Source organism: Rhagoletis zephyria, unplaced genomic scaffold (genome assembly GCF_001687245.7).
Source record: "Rhagoletis zephyria isolate East Lansing unplaced genomic scaffold, Rhagoletis_zephyria_1.1 Rzeph_scaffold_00442, whole genome shotgun sequence".
In the NCBI taxonomy this organism is placed as follows: domain Eukaryota; kingdom Metazoa; phylum Arthropoda; class Insecta; order Diptera; family Tephritidae; genus Rhagoletis; species Rhagoletis zephyria.
The window spans coordinates 190,538-203,905 of NW_016157526.1; the positions used below are offsets into that span (position 1 = coordinate 190,538).

A 13,368-nucleotide genomic window follows, 5' to 3' on the forward strand; every position below is an offset into this window, starting at 1 on the left:
AAACTGGCCAAGGTTTTCCAAAAATTCAACATTCGCACATCGTTCAGAACCAGGAACAACGTCGGAAGGATACTGAACAACAGCACAAACGAAAAGGACACTAGATAAGCAGGGTGTATACAAATTAACGTGTGAATGCAAGTGTAGCTACATAGGGCAAACTGGCCGTAAGATTAAAACAAGATTGCGAGAACATATAAGAGACTACAATAAGAGGACACAAAAACCAAGCGTCACACCAGAATCAAACTTCGGAAATCATATGTTGGAAAATAAATGTACACCAATGAAAATTAATAAGGCAGCCAAACTCCTCCATGTACAGCATAAAGGACGGCGTTTGAACATATTGGAAAACATGGAGATATACAAGCAGAAAACATTTCAAGGGAGAATTATAAACGAACAAACGAACACGAACGATGTAATATTCGAACCACTCAAGATGTTGTACGAAAAATATGAGAAGATCCCTGAAAAAAACGCCAACGCGAAGATACATACCTACGCCGCAAAGAAAATGAAAATAACGGATTTCTACCTGCCGGCACAAGCAAGCGACCTAATACCTGCTAAATAACGGAACATAAACCGACGCAATCACGAAAGCCAAGAAAATAAAAACGGATTTCTACCTGCCGGCGAATACAAGCAACTAAAAAGCACCTACCTGTGAGATAATGAAACAAAAGCGGTCGCACTTAGATGAGTATGCATGACCTAATGACAGTTAAAACAGATAGTAACACGAATACATAAAAAGCGGAAGGAAACACGAACTATTCAGAACGAAAAATGACACTGAAGATGGCACATCGCCGAAACCGGTTTGTCTCCAAACCAAATTTGACAAGGGATGACGGAAAATCGTTCCACAATACATCATACTCCTACCCTGTCGGAAACACAAGCAACCAAAAAGAAGATACTTATATGTATTAAATAAGTGATAACCGTTGCAACGTCTGGCCACAACCACAGAGGGCAGAAATGGGAGTGTCAGCTCTACTTCAAGCTTACTATCGCGTTCAGACAAAAATGGATTTTTTTTTGGACCTCGATGGAATATTTTAAACATTTCTGAACACTGTAACAGTCACTCCTAAGCAGGGTACGAAAATAAACTGTACAAAACAATTCCCATTTGCTCATCGATCATCATATCATTTGTGGTTTTGTACAGTTTTGTAAATAGTCAGAAACAAATTGTAAGATTCACTGTCATTTTCCCCAACGAGAAACGTTTGCTTTTCGTTTGTGACAATTGTACCATAGGGTACGTTTTATATGTATGCAAACGTTTCAATTACGTGAAAAATAATTTTTTCTGTAAATTTTCATATCCAATTCAATTAAAAAACATTTTTATTTTTTTTATTCATTGCAGCCATTCGTTTTGTATTTGTTTATTGCATATATGTACATACATAAAAATAGTTTCCCTGCACGATTCATTTCGTTTGTTGTTTCGTCTGTAACTACTAAACTACTGTAGTGTACTATCGCCAAAGTGAACTCAGCCGTTTTGTTTCGTATAGTACCGAACTGTTAAAGTAATAAACGAGACGAAATAGTAACGTACAATATAGTTTATTTTCGTACACTGCTCTAAAGCACAGTACCTGCCTAATACATGGTCAATTTTTTTTTAACCCAAACGTCTTTCCAGTGAACCGTGATTATTTTATGTTACTTACTGGAATTCGGACTAGAGTCTATAACAAGGGCTATATCTATCAATATTTTTTGTGAAGGATAGGTTCACGTGAAATAAAATATACATGAGTTGTTTGAAGAAAAATTTATTCATTTATTGATAAAATATGCTCAAATTAGCGACCTTGTACTCTAATACAAGCTCGGAACCTTTTAAGAAAAGACGCTTTTAGAGATCTTAAACTCAATTGGGCTATCTCAGCAGCAGCTCCATTTATTTGTTCCCGCAAATGCTCTTCGTTTTGAATTGTTTTTGAATAAATTTTGTCCTTAAGACAGCCCCAGTAGAAAAAATCTAATGGATTCAGGTCTGGCGATCGAGCGGGCCACGTGATTGGCCCGTATCGTCCAATCCATCGGCGAGGATAAGTCTAAATGAGCTTTTACTTCACGCCCATAGTGAGCAGGGCACCCGTCATTTTGCAGCCAGGCCATAGTCTTCGCCGCAGGTTTAAGGGTACATCTTCTAAAAGAGTTGGAAGCCGTTCCTGAAGGAACTCTAAATAACTGTGAGAGTTGAGCGTTGGCGGCAGTTCCACAGGTCCCAATATCTGACAATTAAAAATACCGCACCATAAATTTATTTTGTACCGGTACTGCGAACGATCTTCTCTCATTTCGTGAGGATTGTCTATCTGCCAACTGTGAAGGTTATGTAAATTAAAATAACCATCACGTTTGCATGATGATTCATCGCTCCAAATTATTTTATTAAAAAAGTTGGGGTCTGATTCATGCATTCGCAACATTTCACGGCAAAATCTAACCCTCGACAGGTAATCTCTTTCTTGTAGAGCCTGGACTCATTGAATGTGGTAGGAATGGAATCGATGGCCTTTTAAAGCTTTGTGAACTGTAGTTTTGGTATTCCCGTCCGTCTTTCCATCATTCTCACTGAAGTCGATGGACTTAGTTCCACTTCCTCTAACACAACTTCAACATCTACCGTTGTAGGGCGTCCTGTTTCGCCGCCACGCCTTCCAGGTATGCGACCTTAAAAAAGTGAAAAATGATAGTTAACAAGCAAGCAAACAAGAAAGGTGTAAAAATCACTTACCTTCATATATTTCTCTATGGGTCCGGGCGAATACTTCACGACCCGGATGCCGACGATTGGGGTATCGCTATGCATAGAGTCTTTGAGCAGCTCTGGCATTACAGCAAGTTTCACCGTAAATTAGGTGAATATTCGCATATTCTTGCGACGTATACAGCGTGTTCTCTGTCATAGTATTAATAACACAATGTTCGAAGGGTCCAATTTCAAAAAATCCACTTTCACTAGTTCCGGAAAAGTAACTTAAAATAATGTCAGGAGCAGGTAATAATGTACCTTTGTACTATTTAGCATGTCATTGGTCGGTAACAAGAGCAACTTAAATTTAAATCTATTAAATACATTCTAGCGTGTCTCAGTCCTTTGCCCACAAAAACGGCTATAACTTTTTTTCTATTCGAAACAGTGAGTGGCACCTTTCTGAAATACTGAAACTATGTGGAAGTATTTTACATAAAAAATTTTCTAAGTATAGCCTGGTTTGTAGATGAAGTTTAAGAAAATACATGAAAAGGCACGATTTTTTTAATTAAAAAAAATGTAAATATTTCAAAAACGGTAACACTTACCTGAAAATTTTTTGTTTATCAGAGAGCTCAAGTTCACAATTTGTAAAAAGTCACACCTGACCCCTCGAAACCTTCCACAAACCCCTGGCGAACTATTGGAAAATAGTCTAAGATTAGCATTTTCACACCGGAAATGTGAACTCGATAATCCGAATTTTTTTGCAGAACAACTTTCTATTGTAAAATGTATTCAAAATTTCTTGTGCATATAACTCCGGCTACGCCATCCACAGTATATTTGCCTAGAACTCACTCCAAAATTGACAAAAAATAAATTACGGACCGAAATTTACAAAATTGGGTTTTACAAGAAAGTGTATACCTTTGATAGTGGTGGGAAGTATCGAGTACTTTTGAGGATCGAGTTCTTTGGTAGCGATACTTTTGAGGATCGGGTATTTTTCAGAGTACTGAGTACTTTCTTTAAATATACACTTGTTGGTAACATTTCAGTGATTATAGTTGAAATCTCACAAGCTGGCAGCACTTTATGCAAATTAATATATTAATCCCAAATTACGTCAAATGAATGGCTACTTGAAAACTATTGAAACTTCAAATTGAGTACAATCATTTCTACTTAGTACTTTTGAGTTCCGAATACTGAGTACTTTGGAAAACAGTATTCAGAACTCAACAACTTGGGAAAACAACTAAACTGCACCCAGTTAAATCGTTATTTGGTTTTGCTCTATGAAAATTTGCACCAAAATGACGTCACACACACAGCTGATTCTGTCAAATTCACAAAGAGCGGATTAGCGGTATCGCGATGGGCGCAATCTGTTTCTCTCAATCGTGTCTTGAACTCACTTCTTATCGTGTTATAATATTCTTTGTTAGCACGTATGCACAAATGTGCAGAATATATGCAATGTAAAAACCCTGCAGTAAAATTGAGATACAGTCTGACAAAGCGCTCGTTCCGAACTACATATTTCAGAACTATCTCTTAACTAGTGCAAGACGGATGCAGAGAGGGGCAGTGGAAACTTGCGGTGTAAATGTGCAAATGCTCACTACTCGTACAATACGAAATTAGCTCAACGAGAGACGACTCAAGCATCGTTGGCCGCGAGTTCAAATCGCGGTGGAGGCAGTTGTGAGTTTTCAAATTTAATGAATTTGAATTGCTGCGTGCAGCTTACAATAATTTTTTGTTTTTACTCAAATATGTAACAAAAATGGAATCTGTAAAAGAAAAGATAAAACGAAAAAAATATTAAAAAGTCGAACCTTAAAAACATGTGTTCTTATAAAAAAAACTGTCCAAAACGGAACCGGTTAAAAATTAATTGCAAAGTAATGCACTGGGCGACAATTGCCACCGCCAATGACATCGCCGTGTAAAACTGGACAGTTGAAAGATAGCATTCTACGCTAGTTATGAGCTAGTCAGATTTATCAAGTTTGGTAATTTATTTTTCAATTTGGTAATTTTTTTGAGTCGGTCCTACATGTCAAATAGGTCAATATTGGTTCTGATTCCACATTAGTAAGTGGACCGTAAGCGTTTCCTTTTATAGAAATACCAGGTAATCGTGAAAGTTTCGCAAGACGAAAGTTGTTCCAGCGTTCCTTGGCTATTAGAATGGTGTGTTCTTTAACAAACTGCTTGAAAGTGGCTATTGCTAAGTATATCCACCGTATCCTTTCCTAGAAGGTTTTGGGTGGTCCTACCTTTCCCTGTCAGTTCGTCAGCTTTTCAATTACCATAAATTTTCCGGTGTACCCGGCAACCATATATATGAATAGAATTATACGTAAATACGTATGTTCTCGTTCAAAAAGCTCAGCGGGGGACTTCACCCTGTCCATGTGTGAGTCGAAAGCTTTCCTTCAAGCGTTGAATTGTTGATATATTTTCCTGTCACTTGTTAACTGACTTCCAAAAAAGCAGGAGGTTATCAGTCCGTCAGATTATTTTTATTTTTTTATGTATGTTACCGCATAACTTTGGACCACGATTTCGATAATTATTTATTATTTGCATCGGAAAGGTAGTGTCTCCGAGGTGGTCCCATACTAATCTGGTTTAGATCGGATCATTGGATCATGATATATATATATATATTTTTATTTTTTTTAAGTCTTTTTTTGCTAAAAATTACTTGTTTACATACAGTGGTCGAAAAAATTATTTCCACACCATAGTTTTACAAGATTTAAAATGTAATTTTTTTTGTGATTTAATTTTGGTTCTTTTTTTTTTTAAATACTGTTCTTTCTTTAATAGAACTCAAGCAAATTCAAATTTCAAACTTTGTTCAATATTTAAAAAAATTCAACAAACTTTCGTAAAAATTTGAGGTTAATCTGATTGCCCGAAAAGCTTGGTATCTTCGGATATATACATTTATGTATAGACATTAGAGCTCTCGATTTTGTTCGCACATTTTCAAACAGCCCGGGTATATGAGCAGCGAGTACTCGCACACTTGTTCAATGCTCATTACTCGAAAATTTTCGAGCATGAGCTCGAGCAATTCGAGTTTTTTCGAGTAATTTGAGCAATGTTTGTTTTATTATATTGACATTTTTGGTAGCAACTTTTTAAATTTTTCAAATTATTGATATATAATGCAAAGATTGTTACATTGGTATTTAATAATATAATTTATTTAACATGAATTAGAAAGCAGCTGCTGACAAATACAATTTACAAATTTTCTTTTGTTTATAAAATTGTTCAAAAACTCGAAAATTGTGAACAAACATTTGAGCAGTTGAGCAATGAACGAGTTTCGAGCGAGTATCGAGCTACTCGCATTGCTCGATACCCGGGTATCTAGAGCTCTAACTCTAGGAATATTTCTGCATCAAAAAGAAGAATTTTAAAAAATGTTGTTACGTTATTTTGGCGGTTAGGGCTCTGCACATAAAATAAGTTTGGTAATTTTTTGTTGAATTTGGTAAATTTTTCCGGTGATTTTGGTAAAAAATAAAAAAATTTTGTGCAACACTGTTCTCAATACCGAACGTGTTAAGGTCGGAGAGCGAGCTTGGTGAGTGAGTAGAGAAAAGCGAATTGGGAAGAAATGAAGTAAGCTAGCGCGTTTAGTAACTGTATTGTCAGATGAACAATAGCAACTATCTTTGCTATTAGGTTTGTTCCGGGGCTGTTTCGGTAATTAGAGCGTAAAAATAAGATACTCTCTCACAAGTGCCAAAAATGGGTCAACCCGTGCCAAAAGTTCCCAGAGCATGAGGAACACAAAAAACCACTTTTCGTGCCCGGAATCAACAAATCAGTTCTAAACAATGATTTTATGTGTATTTATCTTATACTAGATCGCCCTCACCCGCTTCGCTGAGTGTATGAAATCTTTTCGTGCTACATTGAGTAAAATTTATTCAAGAAAACTCAATTCAAAAACAGGAGGTTTAAAATTTGTTTAACCATCTTCAAAATATTTTCAAACTAAAAATTTCTTAAACTTCTCACTTTTCGTACTTTTTCAACTCAATTGAGATTTTAAACAGATGGAAACCGTTTACATGTAGTTTTGAAATTAAGCCATTTTAAAACCATTTTCATTGATATTGTAATAATTCATTTAAATTATTGAATAGTTTGAATTTAATCTTTTAAACAGTTGGCAACCTTTTTAAACCTCTTTCGCCTAACACTCATATTGTGATAGATATCCAAACCATTTCGATTCATACCAATCTATACCAATATATATTTTGAGAGCCATTTTTTCGCGAAGCTCGAGAACGGCCGAAACGATTTTTATTAAATTTCCGACACCTGATTCCGACGTCCCAAGGATTATTATAGGCTAAAAAAATGTTCGATATATAGAGGGGGCGTGGAACCTCCCATAAAAACCGAATTTTTCATACCGAATATCTCTGGAAATGTTCATGGTTGAGTACTGGAACTTGGTGTGGAGATATATGAAATCTGCTCATGGAGAAAAACGGGCTATTTGACAAGGTGTGTTTGTGAGTGAAATCCTCCCAAATGCTCGGACGGATTTTGAACGAAGTTTTTTGTGTGTTTTTTAGTAACTCTCTGGATGGTGTAGATTCCCAATTCACCCACCAGTTGACCCTGGAGTTAAGTTATTACTAAAAATTTTATTGATGATCCACTTTGGCCAATATTCAAAATATGTATTGGTAACGGTAAAGGTAATACTATTGCAAAAAAGAGCTGCCACGTGACGCTGGAGTGATTACGAATATTCGCCAAGTTAGAAAAGGTTTCTTTTCGATCAATCTTACGATTATACCTATTCTACATTTCGATCGGAGTTCCGTTTTTCTAAGTTACAAATTTGTTGACGGAGAACGTTTGATTGTTATTTTCGTGGGTTTAAATAATAAAATTTTATAAAAAAATTACGTAAAATATGCTGTGCATGATTGTAAGTCATCATAAATGAATTTTCTCGATTTCTGTGTTTTCGCAGCGGTAATACGGGCAATACGAAAATATGGCTCAAATATTAGCAACCAAAAGGTATATTGCGCGAGATTTTCAAAGAGGAAGCACAGGCGTTTTTGTTTTCATTATCTATAATAAGACTGTGAAATGCACTGAATACAATTTATTCTTTGTATATAAAATTAATAGAAGTATGTACATACATACCAACATACATAAAATGTGAAGTTACATAAAAAAAGATGCTGGTTTTATTGCACTCGTTTTTAATAACTTTTTAAAAAGTGGTGCGTATGTTGTCGAATTCTAATTTGCTATGGAGCTTTGTTCTTCCCTTCCTCCTGACGGCTTTCAAAATGGAATTCATTTGCGTTCAAATCTTCCACTCTGTGTAGCAAATGTTGTGGAGTGCTCAAACAACGTTTATAATTTCACTTGCTTTGAGCGATGAGTAATACAGTTCATGATGAATTTAGGACTCTTCACTCATCTGAGAAAGATCAAACATGTCCCTAAATCTCCGCCTTTCAATTTCCGCATCAGCAATCTGGGACTCGTTCTCCTCTTCAAGCAATAACGCCGCGGCTATGGATTTCATTTTTATAATTATGTTTCCACTTAAATAAAGCACAAACGAAATCTTATTTTTTTATGTCAGATATATTTAGTTATTTTAAAGTATTTACAAACTTTAACTTCATAAGCTGCTATAGTTTGATGGCAAATATTTCTTTTGTTTTGTTTCGATTTCACACATTCCTAGGCAAACAGCTGATTTCGAAAGATGGTTTCTCTCTTCCTCTTTCGATCCGATCGTAACGCAGAATACCTAAGTTCGATTCTTGCGGAGCGGAATGCGGGAACGTAATCGAAATGCAGAATAGGCTGCAAACTTATCGATTCTAAGTACTGGTATCGACTCTGAGTACCAGTATCTGTACTGACCCACTGTGTGTGTGCATACCTGATTTTTTTTATGTTTATATAATAGCCAAAAGAATGCACTACGCGAATCAGTAAAAATTGGAAATAATAAATATTTTTTTTTGTTAGTGAAAAACACACTCGAAATGTTTCTAACCGGAAATACAGTGTACCTAGCATTTATATGTCTCATGTAATTCGTAAAATACATATCTTTTTATTAGAAAGGTGTGGTTTTTTTGTGTGAACGTTATGGAAAAAGTATCCCAGAGTAAGTTTTGTAATTGTTTATTATTATTAATAAATAGTTTTTTTTAATACGACTTGGTTTATGAAACTATAATTTTAAAAGTACTTTTGCGAACATTTTTAAGGTTTTAAAAATTGCAGGTGTTTGCAGGTATTGGTAATGATTTAAAAAAAATAGCTTAACTATTAAGCTTGACGTTTCCATATACAGTGAGTAACTTTGATATTCGGTTTTTCCATTACTGTGCCTTTTATACTAAATTTCTACAGGAAAAATTGCACTTCTTTCACATCATGTTTATGACATGCATTTCCTTTTATGGTACGGTACTTCGCTGCTAAAATGTATGGTTAAACGAAACGAAACCAAATTCGAATTTCACACAACATTAAAACTCGGTTTTCTTAATGATGTAGCCAAATACTATTCTGACGGAGCTGGTGGTATTGCTCAACGTCATTTTGCACAGCCGTATTAGTTTCGCGGGGATACCAAATTCAGACATCGCGGCATAGAGGCAACTTCTCTTCGTGCTGTCGAAAGCGGCTTTGAAATCGACAAATAGATGGTGTGTGTCGATCCTGTTCTCCCGGGTTTTTCCAAGATTTGGCGTATTGTGAATACCTGATCTATGGTGGATTTTCCAGGCCTAAAGCCACACTGATAAGGTCCAATCAGTCGTGAAGGAGGGCTTCAGTTTTTCGCAAATACTCTCGATAAGACCTTATAACCTATGCTTAAAGGCTGATTCCGCGGTAGTTGGCGCGTATGGCGGGGTCCCTTTTTGTGGATTGGTCAGAGCACACTTAAATTCCAGTCGTCGGGCATGCGTTCATCTACCATATTCTGCATATGAGCTTGATGCATGCACCTCATCAGCTCCTCGCCGCCGTACTTGAATAGCTCGGTGGCATGCCGTCAGCTCCAGCAGCTTTGTTGTTTTCCAGCCGCGTTATTGCTATACGTACCTCTCATAGTCAGGCGGTGGGACAGCTACTCCATCATCATCGATTTGGGACTCGGGTCCGTTTTCTTCACTACTTTCAGCGCTGCTGCCATTCAGTAGGTTGTAAAAGTGTTCCCTCCACAATTTAAGTATATTCCGGATATCGGTCACTAGGTCGCCATTGTTGTTCTTACAAGAGTTCGCCCCGGTCTTGAAACCTTCCGTAATTCGCCTAACCCTCTGGTAGAATTTTCGGGCGTTCTTCCTGTCGGCCAGCATCTCAAGCTCTTCGCACTCACGTATTTCGGCCTCTCTCCTTATTGCGGCAAATCCGTCTCGCTTGCTTCTTCAGTTCCCTATAACGGTCCCACATGGTTCGCGTTGCGCCCGATCGCAGCGTGGCCCTGTAGGCGTCATCTTTTTTCTCTGCGGCTTCTTGACATTCCTCATCGTACCAGTTGTTCTTTCGGGCTCGCTGAAATCCAACTACTTCTTCGGCGGCGGTACTTAATGATCGGGAAATGTGGTTCCACTGCTCGCGTATGTCGGATTGTTGAAGAGTGCTCTCAGAGAGCAGGTGTGTGGTAACAATTATCTTAGTACAGTTTAAGACTGCGCACAGTTGCCAGTTTCTCTCGGAAAAAACAACCATGAAAATGAATACTGCGACATAAGTTTAAAATTTTGACTGGGTGGCAACCTGAAAATATGTCTGGATTAAAAAACTTCCGATCATCTTTCATTTGACATCGATATTGCCATATTTTTTTTATAATTTAACGAGTGTATCTTATCCATATTTTTTTTATAATTTAACGAGTGTATCTTATCCATTTATTGTATCTATACGTTTGGCCATAATTCCGGTACTAGCAGAGGTATCGAAACGAGGTATTGCTTCAAAAGTGCCACTTAAGAAGCTTATTGTGTCCGAGCATAATCGGTTGCAGTTCATAGGAGATACGAATTTATTCGTGCTAAATGTTTGCTCTGAACCACTGTGTGACCCTGGGATTCAGTAACTTAGTCTCATCTCAAGTTATTAAATTTGAGACTAGCAATTAGTGACTATTTTTGTGACTTTAGATGGTTTGAGTATTCAGTAGGAGAGAGTCACAAAAAGTTCACCAGAAATGTGTGGTGAAAACAAACACAGACTGCCAACTGATAGCGTTTATGTATGCCTTTTGCCCGCACCGCTCAAAGCGTCGCAATGGCCGAGTGGTAAAAGTATTAAGCTGCCGGTCGAGAGGTCCGGGTTCGAGTCCTCCTCGGAGGATTTATTATTTTTTTATTTAGTATTTTCTTTTTTTGTTAGTTTTATTTTTTTAACATAATCCTTAGATTTTAATGTTTTAAAAAGAAAAAATAAATTTTGTTCAATGAATTTGTATGATATTAACGCATTATGGTTTATTTCCTAATGAAATTGTTGTTGAACAAATATTTCTTCGCTTCATTTTCTCTTTTTTAAATAAAATAGAAAGCAATTATCTTTTCCTCCATATTTTTTTCTTTTTGTGGCCAGCTCAGACCCAGCTGAAACATTAGTGACTTTTTTTGAAACTAGAGACGTGAGACAGCTTACTGAATACCAAATAGTCTCTAAATCCATGTTCACCACCAAAAGTCACTATTAGTACTCAGAATCGATCGATTTTAGAACACTGGTTTTGGGGGTGTTTGGGAAATACCATATTTCAATTTTCTTTATTTTTTCGATCTACTGTATGTGTAAACATTAATTTATTTAAGTATTTACCATTGTAATATGTTGAATAAAAAACTTATAATTGTTACATTTTCCAGAAATGCATTTCGATGTGTATGGACAGATATATGGACTCTTGGAATTTGGTGTCCCGTACATACAGCAACCGATTGCAGCGCGAGCAGGGCAAGATGTAGGATCGATTTTATATAGAAAATCTGGTTATAAGTTTTTTTTATCAATACTTTAGATACAACTTATCCCGTTAATAGAATTAAAATATTTTGTAAAAAATCATAAATTGTTATGCTAATATTTCAAACAGCAATTCTAATACATATTGTACTAACACGAAAGATATGTTAAAAAATGAAATGTATCAGGAAAGTATGAAAAATATAGTGGAATAAAATTACCTAATAGGGGCCTTCATCTAAAGTGATAAAGGGATGCATTGCTTAAATTTATCAGTTTATCCGCATTCTTTCATGAAAGCACCTTTGTAAATAATTGCACAAAATTTTTTATTATTTAACTTATCTGGCTAGTTACGTTTAATTGTTACCTCGTCCATTTTGCTAATTTGCTTCTTATGTGTTCGTAGCACCTGGCAGTCAGTCAGGGTCGAATTTTGCTGAAATTTATACGTTTATCCACCAAAATCGTTTTATAAAATGATAAACTTTGGTTAAATAGATGTCCATACAAAGTTTGACAGTTCATTTTTCAAAATGATAAATTCATCATTTTATCAAGTTTATCAACAGTTTATCACTTTTGATGAAGACCTCTAATAGTATAAACATTATTTGAATACTTTAAGGTTTGTATTGCATACATCTCATAACACGTGCCATTGAATATCGTTTGCCTATAACCGAAATTTGCCTTTTAGGGTCTCTACCAAAGTGAATACAGGCATGGTCGCCTTTTAACTAAAAATGCTGTGAGCAAAAGTAAATTAGTGAAAATTTTGTAACAGCACAAAAGTTCCCAGAGTTTTAGAGATCGTAGTGATCGTTGTGTTTGTTGCGGTCGTTCCCGATACGTAGACGTGACCGTCATTCCTCGCGAATGAATCTACATCAGCTTTCGGATTTTGCTTGGATTGGAGTATATTTACTCTCCTGAAAAATTTACTCGCCTTTAAAATGCACTAACACTACATCGGAATTCTTATTAACAGTGGAAGAATTTTTAGGACTTGAAAACCTACATATAGACAAAGTTAAAACGCCGAAATTGCAAAAAAAAAAATCACCAAGGAAAACGCGAAATAGACAAATAAATAGGGCGATACAAATTCGCGACGGTGACAAAAAGAAGGTATTCGGGGCTATCACTGAATTCATCGTAGGTCCGATTTTCGTAAAATCTACAAAGGTGCTATTACTGAACCCGAATAGCTACGAATGTAAACTCGAAATTCGTAGAGAGTCTTCATTGAATCCGTTCGTAATGAAGATTCGTACAGATAATCTACGATGAGTTTATGCTGCCGGAACAAAATTTAAAATCGCTGAATTTTAAAAATAATGCAAAAAAGTGGCATTATTGTTAATAATAATAGATTGGCGCTTACACATATGTTAGTGTTTGGCCGAGCTTCTCCTCCGCTTTGTAGCGCGCGCCTTGATGTCATCACAAAAAAATTTTAATTGAAAAGAAGAAGAGAAAAGAATTTAGATTGCAAAACAGCAGCGACTTAGTCACATTCTTAAGGTATGTATTGAGACTTTTTATATGTTTATAAATTTGAATTGATATTTTTGTTTGTTTACAGGTTTGGGATTCACCAT

At 36.1% G+C, this 13,368-nt stretch overlaps 1 protein-coding gene across 1 annotated transcript in view; it reads left to right on the forward strand.

The window, feature by feature from the left end:
* LOC108359712 (mitochondrial import inner membrane translocase subunit Tim13) overlaps positions 1-12,128 on the forward strand; it is a 95,996-nt gene extending 83,868 nt beyond the window's left edge. The window contains exon 3 of the mRNA XM_017611683.1: positions 11,668-12,128. Within this exon, the coding sequence (XP_017467172.1) occupies positions 11,668-11,766 (99 nt within the window). The 3' untranslated portion in view covers positions 11,767-12,128. The remainder of the gene's footprint in view (positions 1-11,667) is intronic.
* The last annotated feature ends 1,240 nt before the right edge of the window (positions 12,129-13,368 follow it).